Source organism: Coturnix japonica, chromosome 2, assembly GCF_054131305.1.
Source record: "Coturnix japonica strain WE chromosome 2, WE-NBRP24, whole genome shotgun sequence".
NCBI lineage: Eukaryota > Metazoa > Chordata > Aves > Galliformes > Phasianidae > Coturnix > Coturnix japonica.
In genome coordinates, this window is record NC_140664.1 from 102,758,248 (window position 1) to 102,779,131 (window position 20,884).

The 20,884-nt window shown below is 39.8% G+C and overlaps 1 protein-coding gene across 2 annotated transcripts in view; it reads left to right on the top strand.

Moving 5' to 3' along the window:
* GADL1 (GAD like acidic amino acid decarboxylase 1) overlaps positions 1-20,814 on the top strand; it is an 87,683-nt gene extending 66,869 nt beyond the window's left edge. For both annotated transcript variants that reach the window (XM_085538316.1, XM_015854006.3), the window contains one exon: positions 18,080-20,814. In XM_085538316.1, the coding sequence (XP_085394442.1) occupies positions 18,080-18,253 (174 nt within the window). In that variant the 3' untranslated portion in view covers positions 18,254-20,814. The remainder of the gene's footprint in view (positions 1-18,079) is intronic.
* The last annotated feature ends 70 nt before the right edge of the window (positions 20,815-20,884 follow it).

A 20,884-nucleotide genomic window follows, 5' to 3' on the forward strand; every position in this document is an offset into this window, starting at 1 on the left:
AAAGTATTACTTTTTCCTGCTATTTTTCACCCAGATAGTTTTTGTAAGGCTTTCTTATTATTGCTTTGTATGAGTAAATCACCAAGAAAATTCGTAATATCAGCAAAAATGTGAAGGCAGACCGACCATTAAAATAGTGCTTGGCAAAGATATAAATGTAACTATACCCAAAAAGGCTAAGTTTCAAATGTGTTCAGATCAATTTTAAATTAACTATATGTTCTTAGCCTTTAATTCATTATAAATTTAATCAGATATGAGCTTTTCCTGTATTTTACATTATATTCATATTGACTTAAACATCCTAATTTCACTAGGTCCATCACACTGCCACATCTAACCTTTGTTTGAATGCTAATGTTTGTATTCTGCAGTATCCTTAGTAATTCAAAACTTCTGAGAAGATTCAGTCAGTGTTTTAAAATTGGTTGCAAAGCCATCCAGGCCTGGAGATCTGAAAATTTGCCTTCTATAGATGTTTAACATCCCACTGGCTGCTACTGGACTGGAAGGTTCATTGGCTTTGTGGTGGGAAATCTTTGCCGTGCTCCCTCCCTTCAGAAATGAAAGGTTTATTGAGTACTTCTGCCTTGTCTGCATTTCTAATGCTTAGCCATGGTGCCATCTTTACTCAACCCTAACATCAATGCTCTTGTACATAAAATGTTTCTTCTTTCCTTAATCCTGTCAATCAAGGATTTCTTTTCCTTCTGATAAATGTTCTCCATGTCACATTTATATTGATTGCTATCTGATCCATTTCCCCTTTTCAACTTGTTAAATATTGCTTTGCTATCCTCACTTTGCCAATGAACCAGGATGGGCTTTTAGATAAAGCTGTCTTCTTTCTTGATTGAAAGATTGCAGCCTTTGGCCATCTGATCTCTTCTAAAAGAGCTTTAAGCTTTTATCTGTTTTCTGCCTGAAGTTTTTTGGAAATTGAGTCTTTTGGAATGCCCTTTGTGACTGGGAGCATCCTTTCCCTTTGCCTGCCCTGCATCAGGCTATAATCAAAGGGAAGGGTTAACATATAGATGGGAGAAACTGTGTGCCCCGATGTGGTTGAAATGAAGACCTAACAAACTGGATGTGCTTAATTCCTGCCGTTGAGTTGGGACAGTATGTGATGCTATGCAAAATTTGACTCAGGACCTGGGCTGTGCCAGTATCTGTGGAAATGGGATGTGGCAACTGGGGAACCCAGGGAAGCCGTAGGGAGCACTGGGTATTTGCGGACTTCACATGCTTTTATGATGCCTGATATCACATTGTTTTTTACAGAAACCCTGTAAGTTGTATCTGTGCTTAGGAACCAGGTTCATTTTCATGATCAGTGGTAATCACAAGGTATTTAAATTGACCTAGAAAGCTTGTTGCTCAAGCTGCCAAAGCACTCTTCAGCAATTGATTTGGCATAGTGGTTACAAGCTGACTGTCGGACCTGCACTGTGTTCCCAGCCCTGGAAACCAAATATTATAAGTACATCGTGCTGGGAAGAGCTGGCTGTGCATGGGCTCGAGGCTTAATCTCCCTGACCCAACAGTGGAGAGCTACACGGGCTTCTAAGGATTGCCTCTGGAGCTGGATTTCCAACACTAAGCCACAGCAAGCAGTAAACGCAGGAGACCATCGGGGGGCACCAGAGCAACAGTAATGGCTTTGTACTGCTAATTAGTGCCCGCACCGCTAATGTCTGTCTGGGCCAGTCAGGAACAAAAAGCAGGGAGGTCTGAGGATGGGAGGAATTTTCTTCCAGTTCTTAAATCAACATAATTCTTATAGTAGCGCTGCCAGTTCGTTTGAAGGCATGAGCAGTTAAAGGATAGTCTATACAAAGTGTGAATCATCTCATATGTTCCGGGCAGCAACATCCTTTTCTTCATTTTTATTTTTTATTCTTTTCTTTTTTTTTCTCCTTCTAAGTGACAGTTCAGCTGCTGGTCTGAACTTCAGACATGAAGGGACACATAAAGATATGCCTTCTGGCTAGGGGCTCTATGTGGTTCTGGCATGGGCAGACAGTTATTGTATAACAGTGGCTGTCAGCTACTTGCAAGTCATAGTGTCAGAGAATCTGCCTGATCCTTAGCTCGCCTTTTAGTGTGGGAAAAACAATATTTTTCCTTTTAGAAAGAAAGATATTACTTCTTCACTGTGCAGATCCTGCTTTTATATCCCTCGATCAACACAGTCACAGCGCTACTGTGACACAGAACAGAGTGTCCTTATGCAATTTCTGGCTTTCATAAGGCAGCTAGGGGCATCTGGAAATTACTGACTTATCAGGTTCCCTAAGCCTGTCTGAGATCTCTTTAAAATGATGAAAAGAACTGTTAATCCTGCTGTTGCTTAACTCTCAAGGAGAAAGTCTCTTCCCTAAATTTGTGCAACTCCTTAATTCGTGCGCTAGATGGTGATCAAAAGCAACATGTTGTGTGCTGTCTTTGCTTCTTTGTCGTAACTGACAGTGGGTAATGAAAGTACATGAGACTGACAATTTTTTTTTCTTCCAGCTTTGAACTTTTCCTCTGTCCCCGAGTAATTAATCTTTTTAGCAAAATCCTCTTAAAGATTAGAGTAGAAATGAAAGAATTCAGGGGTGCTGCTAAGTTGTAATATTCTATTGAACCTGTGGATTTTGAATTATTTGTTTGATAAACATATAGGAAGTATCTTTGTTATTGTCAACACCAAATATTCATAAAATACCCCACAACTTCAAACTAGGATTAGTGTTGCTTACACAATCTGGAAATTCAAATATACCTATTTTCAAAATAGTTGCTATGGACTGAAACCCAGTTTTTGAATGTATAAATTTAGTGCTAGTGTTTGATATGAGATAATAACAGGAAAGGAGGAACATTGCTCTGAAAATATGCTTACTGGTTTTTATATGATTAAAATGAGAAGGAGAGTCCTCCTCTATCTTGCCCCCTCCAAAATTATAAAAACTGCTCTAGTGTTCCTGTGCTTTGGGAATACTTCTGGCTTCAAAGGGAAAGAATGCAAGATGTATTTTGAATTATGTAACAGGAGAAAAATGAAATCTGCAGAAGAAAATCAGTCAAAAATGCTCCTTTTACTAAAAAGTTGAAGAGTAATTTTCAGGCATTAGAATCTGGTAGATAGATTTAGACTCATTAGAGACAAGGGGAAGACTACTACAACATTACTTAGTGTGATGGCTGATAGAAAGTGCAGTGTTCAGCCAAAAGAAAGTACAACACACTAGTCTTTTGTGACCTGTACTTGAGCCATTATGGATCATCAGCATAGTTGAAATAAACAGCTGAAAGGAGAAGGATGTCACATTAAAGCATGTCTTAATAGATGGGTGGGTTGTTTCTTTATCCTCTGTGAATCTAAGTGCAGCAACAAAAGCCTGGCTCATGACTAATGCCCTGAGTAACTTGTGCATGCATCCTCTTCCTGAGGCTAAAAGGAGGTGAAACCAGTCCTCTTCTTCTCTAGCTGGGACATGGGGGACAGTTGTAGCAAAAGATACTGCTGAGCCACTTTCACTTGTGGAAAGACAAAGGAGATCTGATGGTGCGTGGTATATTAAACTAGCATTGAAAATCTTCTGTTTTTCTTACTGAGCAGGACATAGATACTCAGTGCTGAGGTCTCATCCCTGCAGATGGATAGAGAAAGTCCTCTTGGGCAATAACCCTGGAGTACTGTGTCCAGTTCTGGGCTCCCCAATACAAAAAAGACAAGGATCTCTTGGAAAGAGTCCAGCGGAGGGCCACAAAGATGGTGAAGGGCCTGGAGCATCTCCCCTATGAGGAGAGACTAAGTGAACTGGGTCTGTTTAGCCTTGAGAAAAGAAGACTGAGAGGGGACCTGATCCAGGTCTGTAAATATCTGAGGTGTGGGGTGCAAAGTAGTGTGTGGAGACAGGAAACGGCCAGAAACTGGAGCACAGGAAGTTCCACACCAATGTGCACAAGAACTTCTTTACAGTGAGGGTGACGGAGCACTGGAACAGGCTGCCCAAGGAGGTGGTGAAGGGAACCTGCTTTGGCAGGGGGGTTGGACTCGATGATCTCTGGAGGTCCCTTCCAACCCCTATGATTCTGTGATTCTGTGAATAACCTCACGGTAAATATGTGCCACTCACTGTAACTTTCACAAGGCAGGCAGTGAAGGCACAGCTGACCAGCTGTCAGGAAGGTGGAGATCAATTAAAAACTGATCTGATCATGGGCAACTATAGAGTTAAAACAGCAAAAAGAAATTTGATGCAGTTACAGCATGTTTTACACTTGTGATCCATGTAACAATGAGGAAATGCATAGCAAAGCCAGATTCCAGACAACTGAGCTGATGGTATGATTCATACACTTACTTCTAAATTCAGCAATCAACCCTGTTGTAATGAGAATCATCTGAGGGAAGTAAAATAACAATAGTCTGAAGCCTGTGGGAGGGCAGTAGCCTGTGACCATGCTAGATGCAGAAAGGCTATGTCAGTTGCTCTGCAGCATGTTGGAGAGATAGCAGTTATGCCATGGAGTTTTTTCTTTGGCTTGTGTTCTTGTTTTGTGCGTTTTAGAGGGGTCCTCTGTAAGGCTGACTTTTGTTCTAAGTTGGACCAGCACAGCTGCATGGATGCGCTTGCTTGCATAGAATCATAGAAATACTAAGGTTAGAGAAGACCACTAAGATCATCTAGTCTAACCATCAAATGGAACATATGCAAGCAGATACTCTGTGTATACCTGAAAACTGGATCACTGCATGCACATGCAGCCAGCTTGGCAGAGGAACACTAGAGGGATTTGTACACAATTAACTTGTGAAAACTGGCTCTGAATGTATTAAGGGAAGTGGCATCAGGAGAACTGAGGCACACCCTTTATATGATATTAGCATATATTCTCACAACTGTTCTTGGTTAAAGATGACTCTCCTTCAAACAGAACCCAAGTTTCAAGCCTCATATTGTCTTATGCTGTGTATTTTAAGTTTTTGAGTTCACAGACCCTAAAATACAATAGGATAATGAGTTAAAAGCATATGTGAATTTGATCCTGATCTGAAGTTCTCCATTTCAACTTAGCGGCAGATGAAGCTCCCCGCTGCATTTAAAAGGCAGAGTTTTCTAATTATCAGTATGCATGGGTGGGACCAATGGGACACTCCTGGGATGAAATGCAAATGAGTTCTTATTTATAGCAAATGATTCAAATCACATATCCCTGTAACTTCAGAGAAAATTGTCAATTGTCAGCTGTTGAGCGGAGAAAAAACTTCAGAGCAGAAACAGTGTCGTACAGTGTCAGAATAGTGACTGAATCCAGGTGCTCCCAGGATCCATGGGGATTTCTCCTTTTCCACCCAATGTGTATGAAACTACCGTGGTCCTCTGTCTTCAGTTTATTCTGTTGCTGGTGCCTGGTTTTGCAAACCCCTCAGGCTGCAGGTATTTTGAACTTTTATCCTGCTAGTTGGCTTGTTCACTAGTGTTTACACATCTATCAGAAGACAAAAATACTGTTCTTTAAGAATATAGGATAGGTTGTGGTGATCAAGTGCAGGGGTCAGCCTGGTGAGCATATCAATTAACAGTCTTTGTATCTGATGGCCCTATATGTATTTTCCTTGCACTTCCTTCCCACTAATCCACCCTGACTTACCCCTGTCCACACATTAGGTCTTTTTACCTCAACATCCCATGATACGTTTTCTGCAGTCCCAGATTTTTTTCACTCTGTGTCCTGTGAGAAGTACTGTACTCCTCTCCTGGCATTCCTGTGAGATTTTTCATTTCTATATCTTTGTGGGTTTTGCACCTGCAAAGAGGTGAGTGCTTCCCTTTGATAGTCAGAGGAGTACTCAACATGGCATGCTCTGTTTTTGCTAATCGAGTTACTAGGGCTCTTCTGCTGGTCATAGTTGCTCTGATCCTTGCTGGGTCTTTGTTCTCTGTGGTTAACCTTTCATCTCATCACCTAACACACAGCTACTGTGTCAGTAACTGGAGCACAGGGCTTTGCTTGTACTCTTAATATTCTCCCTCTCCTCTGTGACCAGTGCAGCTCCTGGACCTGTCCAGGAGCATAGATATTACATATTTTTGATCTAAGATAATCTGTCTGCATAGGTTTCATTTTACCATGTTTTGGCCATTTAAAAAGTGTTCCCTGAAGTCCATGGAGTAGGAGACTTTTCCTGATTGGTCCCATCTGTCTTAGATGTCTGCTCTAGGATTAATCACTTTCTGGAGATGCACCCTTTTCTGCCTTCAAGACAAAAACCTAAATGAGTAAACTAGATGTCTGATGTTTGGACTGCCAATATATTTTCCACTTTTTACTTTCTGTGCTGCAGTCAACATATCTCTGGGTAACATTGGATGTACAGTTCAGTGCTGATGCTTCTCAAGCTGTTACTTCCCCTGTGTGAAATAAGCAACCACTACTTGTAAACAGTGCAGACCCTGATTGAAAAATGCCATCCAGGATAAGTATCAACTAATATGTGAAGCTGAAATTTATAAATTGTAGCCTGTATTACTAATGAGTGCATGGCATGAAGATGGAACAACCAGGGTTTGGTGTCGTTTAATCCACCATGTCCACGCTAAAGCTGCACAGTCACTGAAGTTGACATCAGCTGCCAGCCCTAGGTGTGCTGTGAGTGCATGGAGCATTAACTACCAGAGAAGCTCACATGTATACTGCAAGTTTCCTGAAGGAAACCACTTAGAGCCAGTGAGTTTGTGTGGGTTCTGCAAGAATATTTGCAAGGCAAATATGCACTGAAAATATGCAATCCTGCTCACAAAGTCACCAGTGCACCTGACTGACATCTAGCTTTGGCATAGGGATGTGGTTAAGATCTTGGTTATTATATCCTATTTGTGTGCCTCAGTTCCTTCTAGGAATTAACATGATGATGATAGTATTTCCTTATCTGTGAAATACACTCACGTGGGGGTAGAAAACAGTAGATCACCAAAAGAAGAGGAATTTTTCATTTATACATAGAATTATGGCTCTTTTTTATTTTCACTTTTTCCTGACAGCAGCTGCTTACCGATTTGTTTCCTTGCTTCTCACCTGCCTGGTGGATGGATGTGGCTGTAGGAGTTTTGAAACAAATGAGAAAGTTTAAAAAGTGGTATAGCTCAAATAGAGATTTTGAAATCGTAGTTGTGCTGATCCTTGCTGAAGAATGGAAGGAAAGTCTACAGCAGCATGAGGGAAAAACCAATAAGATGTGCTTTAATGCAGTCATAGTAGAGGAGTAAAAAGTATTTCCATCCTCAGGTATTTAGTTTTATTGGAAATTATTTGATTCAATTATCAAAAGTGTAGTAATTATGACCCATGCAATACTAATGACTATTGGCAATAAGACTCGTGAGGACACACAATCTAATTAGCTTTAATGAGATGGATTTAATAATACTTTAGATTAACATCTGTTAGAACCAAGTGTCAAGATTTATTGTTCTCTGAATAAATATTGACCTCTTGTTCTCAGGTCAATAAATCTTAAGCTTGCTTGTACTTAAATGACTATTTACTTATTACATTAGCACCCTTTTGTTTCCTGCCACCAACTTCAGTATGAGGATAGGAGACCTGCATTTCCTTTCTGCCACATCAAACACTTCTTAAAAGAAGTTGCAAGAAAGCCCTGAATTTTTAAAGAGGGGAGAAAAAAGTTGGATTCTACATCCTTTGTCCTTTCTTCACATAAAATTGCCCTTCTTAGCTCTTGCTTGATAAATAGAAACTTTTGAAATGACCAGAAAAAATCTGTGTTAATGCCACAGAAAAATCATGTCGTTTACATCATCTGCTGAGTTATGTAGTCTTCGTACTTTGTGTAATGCTTTGAGTAGTTGTCCTTGATGTGTTTTCTGTTTTACTTCAGATTTCATTTTGTACTTCAGATATCTAAGCACAGATTCTTTTCTAGCTGTAGGCATCTCAAGGGGATTGAAATGGAACTTGTTTCTTTTTCATGCCTACAGGGTAGGAACTTCTTGATAATCTCTAAAGGGATCACTGTGGTCAGAAATATCTACAAGTCCTACAAAATTTCTCATAACCAAGAAGAGTTCCTCTAAAAGCAGCAGAAAAGTATCTAGACTGATATTCATTCAGTTGAATATTTAGTCCTTCCTTTCAAATTTCAAACTGTGCGGTAGTCTTAACTCTACACCAGGTGAAGTCAGATATAAAACTCCCAGTTATCTTCAATGGCAGATTTCAGTAGGTAAATGCTGATTAATGTAGAGAATTTTTCCTGAGCCGCCGATGAACCACAGACTTCGTAAATTATGTAGAAAGATTATTTGTATTTATTGAATTTTGTGGAACTGTTTCAATAAAGAAACTGAGATCCTGTAGACTTCAGTGGATGAATTTTTTACAGTAGATCATAACTGCTTAAGATCAAAAGATTGTTCTTGTGTGCACATTCTCTCATGTAAAAATAGGTAGGCTGTGCAGAAGCCTAGCAAAAAATGGGTAAATCCTTCTCGGTTTTCTTCTCGGTGAAGAACAGCACGGGCCTTGGGGGTTCTGATGAATGAAAAGCTTAACACAAGCCAGCAGTGTGCTCTTGCAGCTCAGGAAGCAAATGGCGTCCTTGGCTCCATCAGAAGAGTGGCCAACAGGAACAGGGAGGTGATTGTCCCTCTCTACTCTGCCCTTTTAAGGCTTTGTCTGGAGTACTGCATCCAGGTCTGGGGCCCCCAGTACAAGAAAGGCAGGTGTTCAGATGTAGTATAACTTCTTTTGATCCGTAATCATGTATACTTTGCTTTTTATCTGCAAACACTGGTGGGTTTAAATTATTATTTTCCCTTCACTTTGCACCTGTTGAGACTGCTAGAAAATTTGTAGATTCTGAAATTTTATGAATCCTGTTTTATTCTTTCAGTTCCCTGATTGTCCATACGTTTAGGCACAAAGATTTGTAATGTATATTATATTTTTCTTGTGAAAAAGAGAAAAGAAAATATACTTTCCGGGGATGAAGAGAGGAAGAAAGCTGACCTGGAATAGACATGGGAGAAGTGATGAATTTGGTTGATTTCCATCTGGAAAGGTTTGGTAGCCTTTATTTCATGTCAAGATTAGGCTTTAAATTAATCAGTTTCAGGCAGACAAAACAGTGATATTAAATGACAGTTATTGGTTCTATGTTTCACTGGACGGAAAAGGTGTCAGTTTCTTTGTTGCAGTATGTGGTTAAATCAGATAACAGCCTTGCTTTTGTGGTAGCAGTCTGGGATATGGCAGAATACCCCCATTTATCCCCCTTTAGAACTGGTTAAAGAATGTGTGCAAAGGTTCATTACTGTTCTTCAGTGCATACTATGATACAAATACATAAGGTGCTACTTTATGCCAGAATCTGACCTGCGTAAGTAAAAAATAAGGTGTTAACAGCTGGGAATCATTCCAAAATTCTGCAGTGACTTTAATTCTTTTACTCCAGAAACGTGTTGAGCTTTTGAATTTGTGTCACCAAATAATGTAATCTTCCTAGTGTAAAGTGCTCCTCCCAGCCCCAGACATTCTCACTGTACTGTCATCCTTTCCCCCAGTGGGGAAGAAGAACAGAAGCTCATCCCTATGCATACAAACTAAAAAGGATATTTTTCTGTTAGTTGCTCTAGCTTTCAAGATGACAAGCTGCCCTTTCATCCTGCATGGAGAAGAGAGACCTCATCTTTGGCAGGGTTAAAAGAATGGAAAATCTAGTCTCTAAAATGAGAACTTGAAGTGTTGCATGGAAGGACTTCATGTACACTATGAAAACATTTAAAACAATTGTTTCTATAAAACCAGTAACACTCAGGTCTCTTGCTGCTCTTTAAACAGATCAGAGTGCACATGCCTTTCATGGTTTCTCACTACATAGGCTTTCAACATGGCTTGCTAATGTTGTTAAAGCAATGCACAAATGTGAGAAATAATAGGGAATTTAATAATAATAAAGAATTATTTGAATTGTCTTGAAAAGATGCATATACTTAGATGTGTGTGCACCTGGAAAACAGCGGTGTTTGCCAATGTAAGTTTTAGCTGTAAATGAAAAAATACACAGTCATGTCCAAGCTCTCATCTGTGGGTTCTGTTGGTTCTGCCTCCTTCTTAGAAGCAAATACCCTTAGTGTAAAAGCCTTAAGCTGAAGGCTATTTTTTGTTGCGTAAATAACAGGCTAAAGAAGTCATTCAAGGCAATCAAAATATGAAGCCAACCTGCCATCTCCTCTTAGGCAGGTCGTTTGAAGTGATTTGTGGTGTTCATTAGTGGATCTTCTGGCAAAAAGTGACTGGACAGAAGATTATATTCAGTATCTGATACTGTAGACATGCTGCACAGCCCTGAGTTGAAGGTGCTTGAAAAATGTCTGTATCAGGGCAAAAATACAGCAGCATCTGGTGTCCTTTGATATGTTAGTTGTTCTGAAGAATGTGGAAGTGGTTACTGTTATTTTGACAAATGCGTTTATTTCTCCTTTTGTTGCATGGTGTGGCACAAGGGGAACACTGGCGCAATAGCATACAGCAATAATTTATTAGTGGTTTAGGGATGTGGGCCCAGAACAAATTCTAGACAAAAGAAAAACATGTTTGGGTTTTACAGAGCGCCTTGGCTACAGGAACAAAGCTGTGATTGGGCGTGCAAATATTTGGTATTTCGATTGTCCCAGTTGGGGTGACAGCTGACAAATCGTCTGAGTTTGTTTTTAATTATCACCCAGAGGAAAAAAAAAGCCCGTTGTTTTAAAGCCAGACACTGATTTTGAAGCACAAGGCAAGAGAAGATATTTAATAGTGGAGGTTATACTTTCTGTGTTCTGATATGTTGAAAGCACTATTACTTCCAAGTATTTATAGTATTTAGCTAATTTTGTGATTACAGCTGACCGGAGTGTTGTGTTGATTTGTGTTGCATCCAGTGATTGATGCTAAAATATCAGCCACAGTTCTCACTTCATGCTAACTGATATCACTGATATCAATGTTATTTTCTGCACTCACTGGGAAATGAGGTAGGTGTGCTGTGAGAGATTCTTGTGAGACCTGTTTGGCACAAAAATAATCAAATAAATATCATACCAGCGTACAGAGCACCCATGAGGTTTCAGGGTCAATTATAGTAGATATACGAACACAGAGAGGCCTCACTGACCTAAAGAGTCATAGGCTCCTTGTGAGGTGAAGAAGCATGTCACACAAAAGACATTGAGTCATTTGTTTGAGACAACTCAAACATTCTCTGTCAGGGTTAAGGACCAACCTGATTTGTTGAGTCTATCCAATTCTACAGCTACTTTGCTATCCTTCAAGCCAGATAAGAAAGACACATTGCAAAGACACATCGAAATTAGAAGTCAGTATATACAAGTTTAAAATTGTATCCAAATCATTGGATGAGTTGGATTTTTGTTTACTTTTTGTTGCAATTGCTGTACTATAGTTGTGTTCTTATCAATGTGCATGACTGAATATATCATTTCTTGCAGGAAGCATAACTTGTCAGATGTTGAATAGACAAGTCACCTTTTAAGTAAAAGCCATGAACTTCCAAATACAAATTTGCCCCTTCTGAGCTAGTCAGAGTGAATTTTTGTGGTCAGATGAGAGGGACTGTTATGCATAAAGTTGTCTTCCATTGCAAGAAGTGATTGAGGCAAGAGCACAAAATGTGTTTTCCATTTTTGTAAAATCATGAGAATGTGATCTTTCCATTTTGTACAAAAGGCAGTGTTTTGTTTTGTTGTTTTCTTTTGTTTTGTCTTCTAGCTACATCTCTTCTGCCAATTTCTAGTGCAGCATTCAGTACCTCTGAAAGTTTCATAAGGGCTGTATTTGAAGAAGAGAAATAGTTTGATCTGCTAATACCCTGCTATCCTTCCAACAATGTCTAGCCTGCTTTCATGGATCCCTAGAAAGGTTATTGATTTACTGCAAGTGTGGTTTTCTCTAGTAAATGCTTTCTGCAAACTGCCACCTGAAAAAGGAAGGAGGAAATTTAGCTAATTTCATTCTGCTCCCATTTCTGTGGCAATTTTGAAATGATTTCAGAAGGAGCGGAATGGGTTATGTGACTGTGAGTTACTGCTGCCAGGAGCTGGAGGTGCTCTTCAGTATTGTGTTGGGTGGGTGCGTGGTGAACTGGGAGCTCTCAGAAAAATGCTGCTGATAAAAATTTACCATTATTAACACTAGTTTTCACAGATACATTCTGACTTTGCAGTACTTGCTAGGCTAGCAAGGTTAGAGTCAACCATACTATTTAAAGCTATTCCCAGCTAATTCTTGCCAACAAAACATGCATTCTAAGAAAATCTATCATAATTTGTCTTATCTAGGGGCAAAAATTCTACAAGTGTTTTAGTTAAGCAGTGTCAGCACTTTTGACTGTAGGTATTTATGGCTGTGCAAATAATGGATTTTTTGGTTTGGCCACTGAACTAAGAAACAGAAAGGAATTCTTGTTTTTAGTTGACCAGAAATTATTTCTTTTTTTTTTTTCTTTTTTTTTTTTTTTTTTCTTTCAGATGTACTGAAATGAAGCAATTTGCTTGGTTTCAGTTTCCTCAGTTCTTTTATACTCCCTGCTATAAAAACAGTTCAATTTTCCATTGAAAACGTGGTTTTGAAACAACTGTTCCAAATACTTCTGTTTTAAAAGTTCAGAAAACTTTACACTTTCCTGGTAGATTAGTAGATTTATTATTATTATTATTATTATTATTATTATTATTATTATTATTATTATTATTGTTGTTGTTGTTGTTGTTGTTGTTGTTGTTGTTACTATTATTATTATTATTATTATTATTATTATTTTTAGTCAGCACTGAGGACGATACAACATTTTAAAGATACTGCCCTTGCTTTGGAAAGGCTGTTGTGTTATGTCAGTAACTAAAATGACTAGACCAACATGGTTGGAGTCTGTGAGAGTTATAGCAGTGAGGGTAGCATTCGGGTAACAGAAATATAGTACCAGAGGAATAGGAAATCTTTTGTGATGGGACAATTTGAAAATACTGGATTAGGTGTAAATGAGATCCATTACCAATTAAGGGAAGGCGTTGAGAAAGAAATGCATATCCAAGGTAGGACATATCTGAGCTTTCTTGCCTTTTCAATGTATCTATTAATTGCAACTGCCAGAGACAGCACTAGAGCACAAGAATAAGAAGCTAATTAAAACCAATAGGTGCTCTGTGCTTTAGTTAAGCAAGATAGACAAGGTAACCTAACTGGTGGGAAATTCTTGTTCTCCTTAGGACGACTTATTTGGCTATCTATACCCAGTAGCACTAGCACAAGTGGAGTTGGGAGCCCAGTGTACTTAACTCGTGTACAAAAGATGTGTGTGTAAGCTGGGAAGGAGCATTGGCATCTTCCACGTGAATGTATGTATGGGTCAGCTGCAGCCTGGATTCTTAATAGGAACAGTTTAAGTTTAAGCTAAGATTTTCTGGTGTTTATGATGCAGTTGAGTGCTGGCAGGGAGTATGGGAAGAGATTATTCCATCATACAGGTAAACAGAGAAGGATCCAAACTACTATGACCTTGTTGCTACAGCTCATAAAACCTCTACTATGAAAAGTGAAGGGATCCAGTCATCATGAGATGTTAAACCCCTGCTGTGTGGGTCCACACAGCAAGGCCGTGATGCACAGGTCCATCTTGTGGGTCTCCTGTTATGGCAGTCCTGCTGGAGGAGGGCCTTCTGCTCACTGTGCTTCCTCCCTGCCTTTGTCCGATAGCTAAAGCACCATTGAAGTGATCTTTTTTAAATAGTAATCTCCAGGGTGAGGAGAACAAAGGAGAGAAGAGAACTTGAGTTTTAGGATATGTTACACTTAAAATTCTGAGACAGTTCCAGTGACAGGCAACATAAAGAATTAGGTTTACAATTTGAAGTAAGTTTCGTTGTAAAAATAATTGGACTGGTGAAGCAATCTTGCTCTCACTAAATTGCTTTCCTAGGATTCAATCCTGAATGGGGCTGTGCAGCTCTTTTTGATATTTGAACATCCTCGGTTCTCATTGACTTCACTGGGAATTGAACTCATTGAACTCCTCACTAGGTAATTAGTTCCATATAGGTCTGATTTTTCTGCAGCAGATCGGTAGCTGCCTTTACTTTCACTTAGCAGTCAGACCCAGCGCTCCTCAAGTCCCAGCCATTGCATCTATGCATCATTTAATGGCTCTTCTGTGAGACACATACATAAGCATTTGTGCTTATATTCTGTTGCTTACTGCTTACTGTGGACAGGATTCACAATAGTTTTGTTACAATAACTGCATCACATTGCCAAACAGAACATGCAAAATACTTGACGGAAAACCTTTCCAAAAAATAACCCTGTCAAAAACCTGCAAGATAGTTTTTAGTTTAGTTTAGGTTTGCTTTCTTTTTAAGTAGGATGAGTTTGTTTTGCCTTCAGGAAGGGAAGGATGCACTTCAAAACAAATATTAAGAGGACGACTTCATTCATGTGGAGTCTGAATGACATAATGACTGAGATAATAAAAATGATATTTTCTACCTTTCCTCTCCATGAGAGAAAACTTACTGAAATGCAGTATATTTACAGCCCCTCGTGTTGCTGGAACTCTAAATGTTTTTGCTTTCATGGTCTCTATTTGTGCTACTGTACATCTGGGGATGATGGATTGTGGAGCACTGGGTGCTGCGATGAAGAGAATCAATAGGATGATACAAAAGATGAAATAACTCTGATGGAACATCAATAAAGGCTAAAAGTTGCCACAGGGATTTGAATCTTAAAGAAGAGCTTGAGAAAGTATATTAAGAATTCACTTCTCCCTTTGCACTTGTACTGCCTTCATTCCATGAGTAGAAGTCACACAGGGTTTCTTGTCAAGGACAGGGATAAAGGAGGTGTTTTTCTTTTCTGTGTCAATATGGTGCTCAGTATGATACCTGCTGGGCATGATGTCTTCTGAGTACTGTCACTGTGTCATTCTTACCTCAGCCCACAGCTGGTGTGAATGAGTGGAAGAGTAGAGCTCTTAGTTACCTAATGTGCTATTAGGGGATTCAACACACAGAGACTGCAGGAGAAGTAGGAAAACTTGCATTGTTGCTAAGTTATTCAGTGTTTAAAAGAATGTGTGTCACAGGCCTGTATGCTGGTGAGCATAGCCTGGGGCATTCCCAACCAAGAGTCTTTCCTTCTGACTCAACCTACTGGCAAGTTGTGCAAAGTTGTGCAAGTTGTGCAAAAACAATTGCAGAACCCAGATTTTGCCACTGTACAGTGATGTATTTGGTGATAAGTTGGGGTTGCAGTTTGGAATATTTGATCTGAAATGGAAAGTAGTGTTTAGCAAGTAGCATACAATTCAGGGCAAAAAGGTTTGTCTCATGCCAAATAATTACCGTCTCTGTCCAAGCAGAACTGCGGTGTAGTTGTTGAATTGTTGTGTTTTGGTTTTTTTTTTCTTGTTTGTTTGTGTTTTGTGTTTGTTTTTTTCTGCTTGAGCATAGATTGAATGAGGTTAGTCTGATCTGATTCTTTTCGGTAAGTCCTGGCTATACTGGTGGATGTCAAGCTGGACATGAGCCAGCAATGGTGCCCTCACAGCCCAGAAAACCAACTGTATCCTGGGCTGCATCAGAAGAAGCATGGCCAGCAGGGTGAGGGAGGTGATCCTGCCCCTCTGCTCTGTGCTGGTGACGCCTCACCTGGAGTGCTGCATCCAGATGTGGAGTCTTCAGTGCAGGAGAAACATGGACCTGTTGAAGTGTGTCCAGAGGCGGGCCACAAAAATGGTCCAAGGGGTGGAACGCCTCCCCTACAAGGTCAGGCTGGGAGAGCTGGGGCCCTTCAGCCTGGAGAAGAGAAGGCTCCAGGGAGACCTGAGTGTGGCCTTTCAGTATCTGAAGGGGGGCTGTAAGAAAGAAAGGGACAGACTCTTTAGCAGGGACTGATGTGATAGGACAAGGGGAAATGATATCAAGGTTAAAGAGAGTATGTTTGGGTTAGTTATAAGGAAAAAGTCTTTTACAGTGAGGGTGGTGAGGCACAGGTTGCCCAAAAACATGGTGGGTGCCCTGTCCTTGGATACGTTCAAGGTCAGGCTGGGCTGGATTCTGAGCAACCCGATCTAGCTGTAGGAGTCCCTGTTTATTGCAGGAGAGTTGGGCTAGATGACCTTTAAATGTCCCTTCCAACTCTAAGGATTTTATGATTATGAGATTCTGAGCTGCAAAACAAGAAAACAGAGGAATCCTTGAATCATTTTCCAGGCAGACAGATATCCAGGTGGGAGATGTTTTTCTTTCAGTGGTATATGGATAAATCTGATTAATTCTGTTTCTAAATGATGCACATGTTGCAGATATACAGTAGATTTTGTTGCTAGCTTTCACTAGGATCTTTATGCAGGAGGAGCACCCAGAGTCCCACGTTAGATTGTATGGTAAAGGTGCAATTGGATGAGAATGAAGGTATCACAGTACACATCTTTATGTTTCTGCTGAAATGCTGAATCTTTGTTCTCATTGTCTTCCTGTTTTCCAAATGTTTATCAGAACGGCTTTCATAATGTACTTCTTAATTTTTGCTTGCAGCATCATGCAAAAAACCAAACTTTTGGTTGCAGATTGCATTCTGAAAGGATATTCATTGCTCTCAGGTGCATAATTTATACCGATGTCACACTCTGGACTTTAATTAGAATTCCTAACTCCATCACTCTCAGGGTTTAAAAAACAAACACTAAATAAAACACGTCGCTTAGTCACAAAGATAAAGTTAATTCAGAGAGGTAAATTAAGTTAGAACACAAACATTCCCCCTCTGAATTCAATATACATTTTTAAACTGTGATAATATAGACATACCATTCAGCAAATATGGAAATTGGGGCTGTTGGTATTGAAAACTGGAGATGTGTCTATCTAAGCAAACTGTACGGGTGGTGCTCACTAAGACATGCCATGTGAAAACTGAGCTATTAAAGCATGGTTGGCACCATCATTTTTCTTTTGCAGATCTTGTGGTATTTTCCAGCACTGACTTTTAAGAGCTGAAATAAATTAATGCAGAAGCCAAGGCTAGGTCCTACACTTACTTGCTTAGTTCAAAGTCAAACTGTCACAAAAGGATGCAAAGGAATAAACTGTTCCAAATGCATTAGTGTTATTAGTAATATATTAAAATGCAGCACATTTTTAAATATATTACTTATGTCAATTCTGTCTTCCAAGGAATAGAGTACTTAATCGAGCAGTGCATTTAAGTTTATGACTTATTTCAAGCATGAGAACACAGAAGAACTACTCACATGCTTAAAGTTAAGCACAAGATTAATTGGACAAGGTTAATAGCCCTGCTGGGATGAGATCAAGTACTCAACTATAAAGACTTGACTCTTCCGATCTTCTTTATAGTTTGTTCTATGCTGAGACACCTATGAGGTTTCGTCCCATTGCATACAAGAGTGGTGTAGCCAAACGTTACTTGCATTGTAAATCTAAAGATGAAATCTTAACCTCTGGGAGGAGGACTTCTCCCTTAATAGTGCATTGCTCTGACTTCTCTGGCAGCTTAAGGTTCACATGAGTTTAATGGAGTGTGTTCTCTAGAGAGAGCTGCTTTGCACGTGTGGCAGCTGAAGAGCCCAGAAGTGAAAGCAATCAGTATTAGGCTAGTTAGCACAAGGAGATAAAGTGTACCTTTAACCAGATGCAGCTGATGTTCTAACTGACTTCAAGCCTTTTCTCTAAATCTAGGGCCTAGGGACTTTAACCTGAGCTTTCCCATGTGGCAGATGAGTGCTGCGAGCATTAGGCTTCAGAGGGGTTTAGATCTTGCTTTGATTCTCTCAGGAGTCCCAGAGCTTAAGGGTTTCAGTGAACAATCTGCCTCTAACTCTTATGGTTTGAACTGTAATATTTTTTTGTGGCAGCCAGCTGGGAGGCAGCAACGGGGTGCAAAACTCAGGCTCTTCAAAAAATCTTTGTAAGGCATAAAATAGTTCCTGTACAGATCTGCTGTATTTCTGAGGGTGACAACACTTGTGTTCCTCTGTTTTCAGGTTGCTCCCGTAGTTAAAGAAAGGATGATGAAGAAGGGCAGCATGATGCTTGGGTACCAGCCTAACCAAGGCAAAGTCAACTTCTTCCGCCAGGTGGTGATCAGCCCGCAAGTGAGTCGAGAGGACATGGACTTTCTGCTGGATGAGATAGAACTGCTTGCCAAGGACTTGTAGCTGTAGCTCTACAGCACCAGGCACTGCTTGTGTGTGATAATTATGGTGACAGAATGGCGGCAGTGTTCTGGTGCTATTTTGTGAACGGTAGTAAAAAGCTTGACGTATAGTTTGGAAACTATCATTTAACATTGTGACGTTCAGAGTTTTGCAGGTAGAATACCCCTCCACAGGAAAGTATTTGCTGATGGGGGCTGGGACAGAGCAATGCCTGCAGCACCACCGCCATTCTGGGAAGTGTTTCCTGGAACAGGGAGCACTTCTGAAAATGGTGTCTGTATCCCAGAAGTTTGCTGTTCATGGGGTGCCTGCGTAGCTCAGACTGATTGCTTATATAGGCAGGCAATACTCCTCTGAAGTTACTGTTAGTAGCAAATATAGCTCAGTGAGCTTTAAAACGCTCATTAGTACTCTGTCTACTCTGTCAATATTTTAGTTTGGTATGAGCTTAAGAGTAGAGACCTGGCTGATATTTACACTGACAAGACTGGAAATTGTGAACTTAAATGAAGAGCTCCTCAAGGCCTCTAATTAGGTGAGTTGCCCAGATTTTCCACTGTGATCACCATGAGGCAGTAGAACGAGGGCCTGGTGAGGCTGTGCTGTCACCGTCCTTAAAGTCTGAAGGACCTGGCTGGACAAAGCCCCCAGGAGTCAACAGTGACCTTGATTCTACCTTGAGACAGTAGAACTAGATGACCTTTTAAGGTCCCTTCCAAACTGAATGATTTGTGATTCTGTGAAATCAAATGTTTGGGTCTGGTCATTGTTTGCCAACATTGCCTACACTGCAATAGCAGAGCTGAGAATATTGGAAGTGTCTGAGAAATTCTTACCTCTTTGGTAACAGGAGTCATCTATAATTTCCAAACTATATTTAAAGCGTAAATATTTATTTAATGGATTAAGATGCACTTTAAAATTATAACAGATGAAAAAAGTATATTTACGTGAAAGAGATGTATTTTTAAATGTGGTGACTATATGTTAAAAGGATAGAAAAGTGTCAGTTTTCACTGTCAATCTATATTTGCCTACAGATTTGAGATGACTTGATTTCTCATTATCAGTGCATAATTTATACTTTGGCACTGAAATCAACATGGAGGTGATCAGTGAAAGCCGATCTGTCCTTATGATGGGAGCCATCCAAGTATTTTTTGTTAATCTTACGTTGCAAAGTTAAGTTCTAAACTTTGTATTTGTGTTGAGAATTATAGTATCCTTTTGATTTGTTGTCATTCTAGCTTTAAAAGGGGCAGTTTTCTAAAGCTAGAAATGTGTTTCTTGGGATGAAGAAGCAGAAGGTTAATGAGAATAACATCGTCTGATCAACACATGCTTACTTTATCATTTTGATGTTTGTTCTTTATTCTGTATTTGAGGTAGCACTGACCAATGCAAAGCTTTCTGCTGTGATGTATTGCTGAAAGTTGTCTTTAAACACAATGCTTTTATATTTTCATTTCCTACATTGTACTAGGATCCATCATCGCGTGACATTCCTACTTCTCACCTCCAGGATGATGGTACAGAAAGTTTAGCAGGGTCATGATAACCTAGGAGGTCACACTGCCAGAGCAGTAGATAGGAGGAAGAGTCAAAACTGCAGAACTTGACAGATGTCTTTCACAGTGTCCTGGAAGTGATTATTCTGTTGCTATTATAGTGAGTCACTGGATGTTAAGCTGAACTCCACATTGATATTAACATGAAAATAAATGGCACAACGTGGCCCCTTGATTCTGCACTGTAATAATTGCAGAATGCTTTATCATTTACTGCCTAGTGCTTCTGGGTATAATACCTGTTGTTATGGTTTTGTAATATACATAACTAAATTCAGGGCCCACAAAACTTATTTTGCTTCCCAGCCACTCTGGGTGGAATGCAGAGCATGGTAAGGGATGCCAGATGGATGCGATGACTTCTCTGTTGCTTCCTAAGGTGGATAGGACTGTTAACCCTTCACTTTTTCTTTTGTGTCCTTGAAGGGAAAGACAGGATATGGTGTCAGGATTCTTTTATTGTTATCCAGAGTCTTAGTGAGTACTTAATTTTTGACTCAGAGGAAGCGTGTCACTTGCCATCAGCTAAAAGTTTGACCTGGTGTTTTGTGACACCACTGCTATCAAAGAAGTGTTGTATCTTTCCGTGTTAGCACATTTTTCTTTTTCCAGATTCTGTGGTACTTCTGGCACGTGTTGGGCTGCAGTAGCAGTTTATCCTGTGTCAGCATTGGCTATAGTTCTTTTTGTAAATGAGGGGAAAATTGAACTTTCTCAGTGTTTGCAGAAAGCGTGTCTCAGATCAACATGTGCACCAGTGTCTTCAAAGGTATGGTTTAACCTTCCAGTGTGATGCATGTGCCTTATCTGATGTCTGTATATCTTCTCATGTTTCTGACCCTTTATCATGTCCATTGCGCTCAGTATAGTGGTCTCATTTCAGGACTAACACAATTTTTTTCATAGTTGCTTATTTAGGATTGGTATGTATGAAATGGCTATTTTGTAGCTGATGATTTTAATAAAAAGTGAAGTAAATTACACCCATATAAATGCAGGCTGTGTTTGTCATTTATCAATCTAGAACTGCAGAGATATGTACAAGAGAGGTACCAATGAGCTC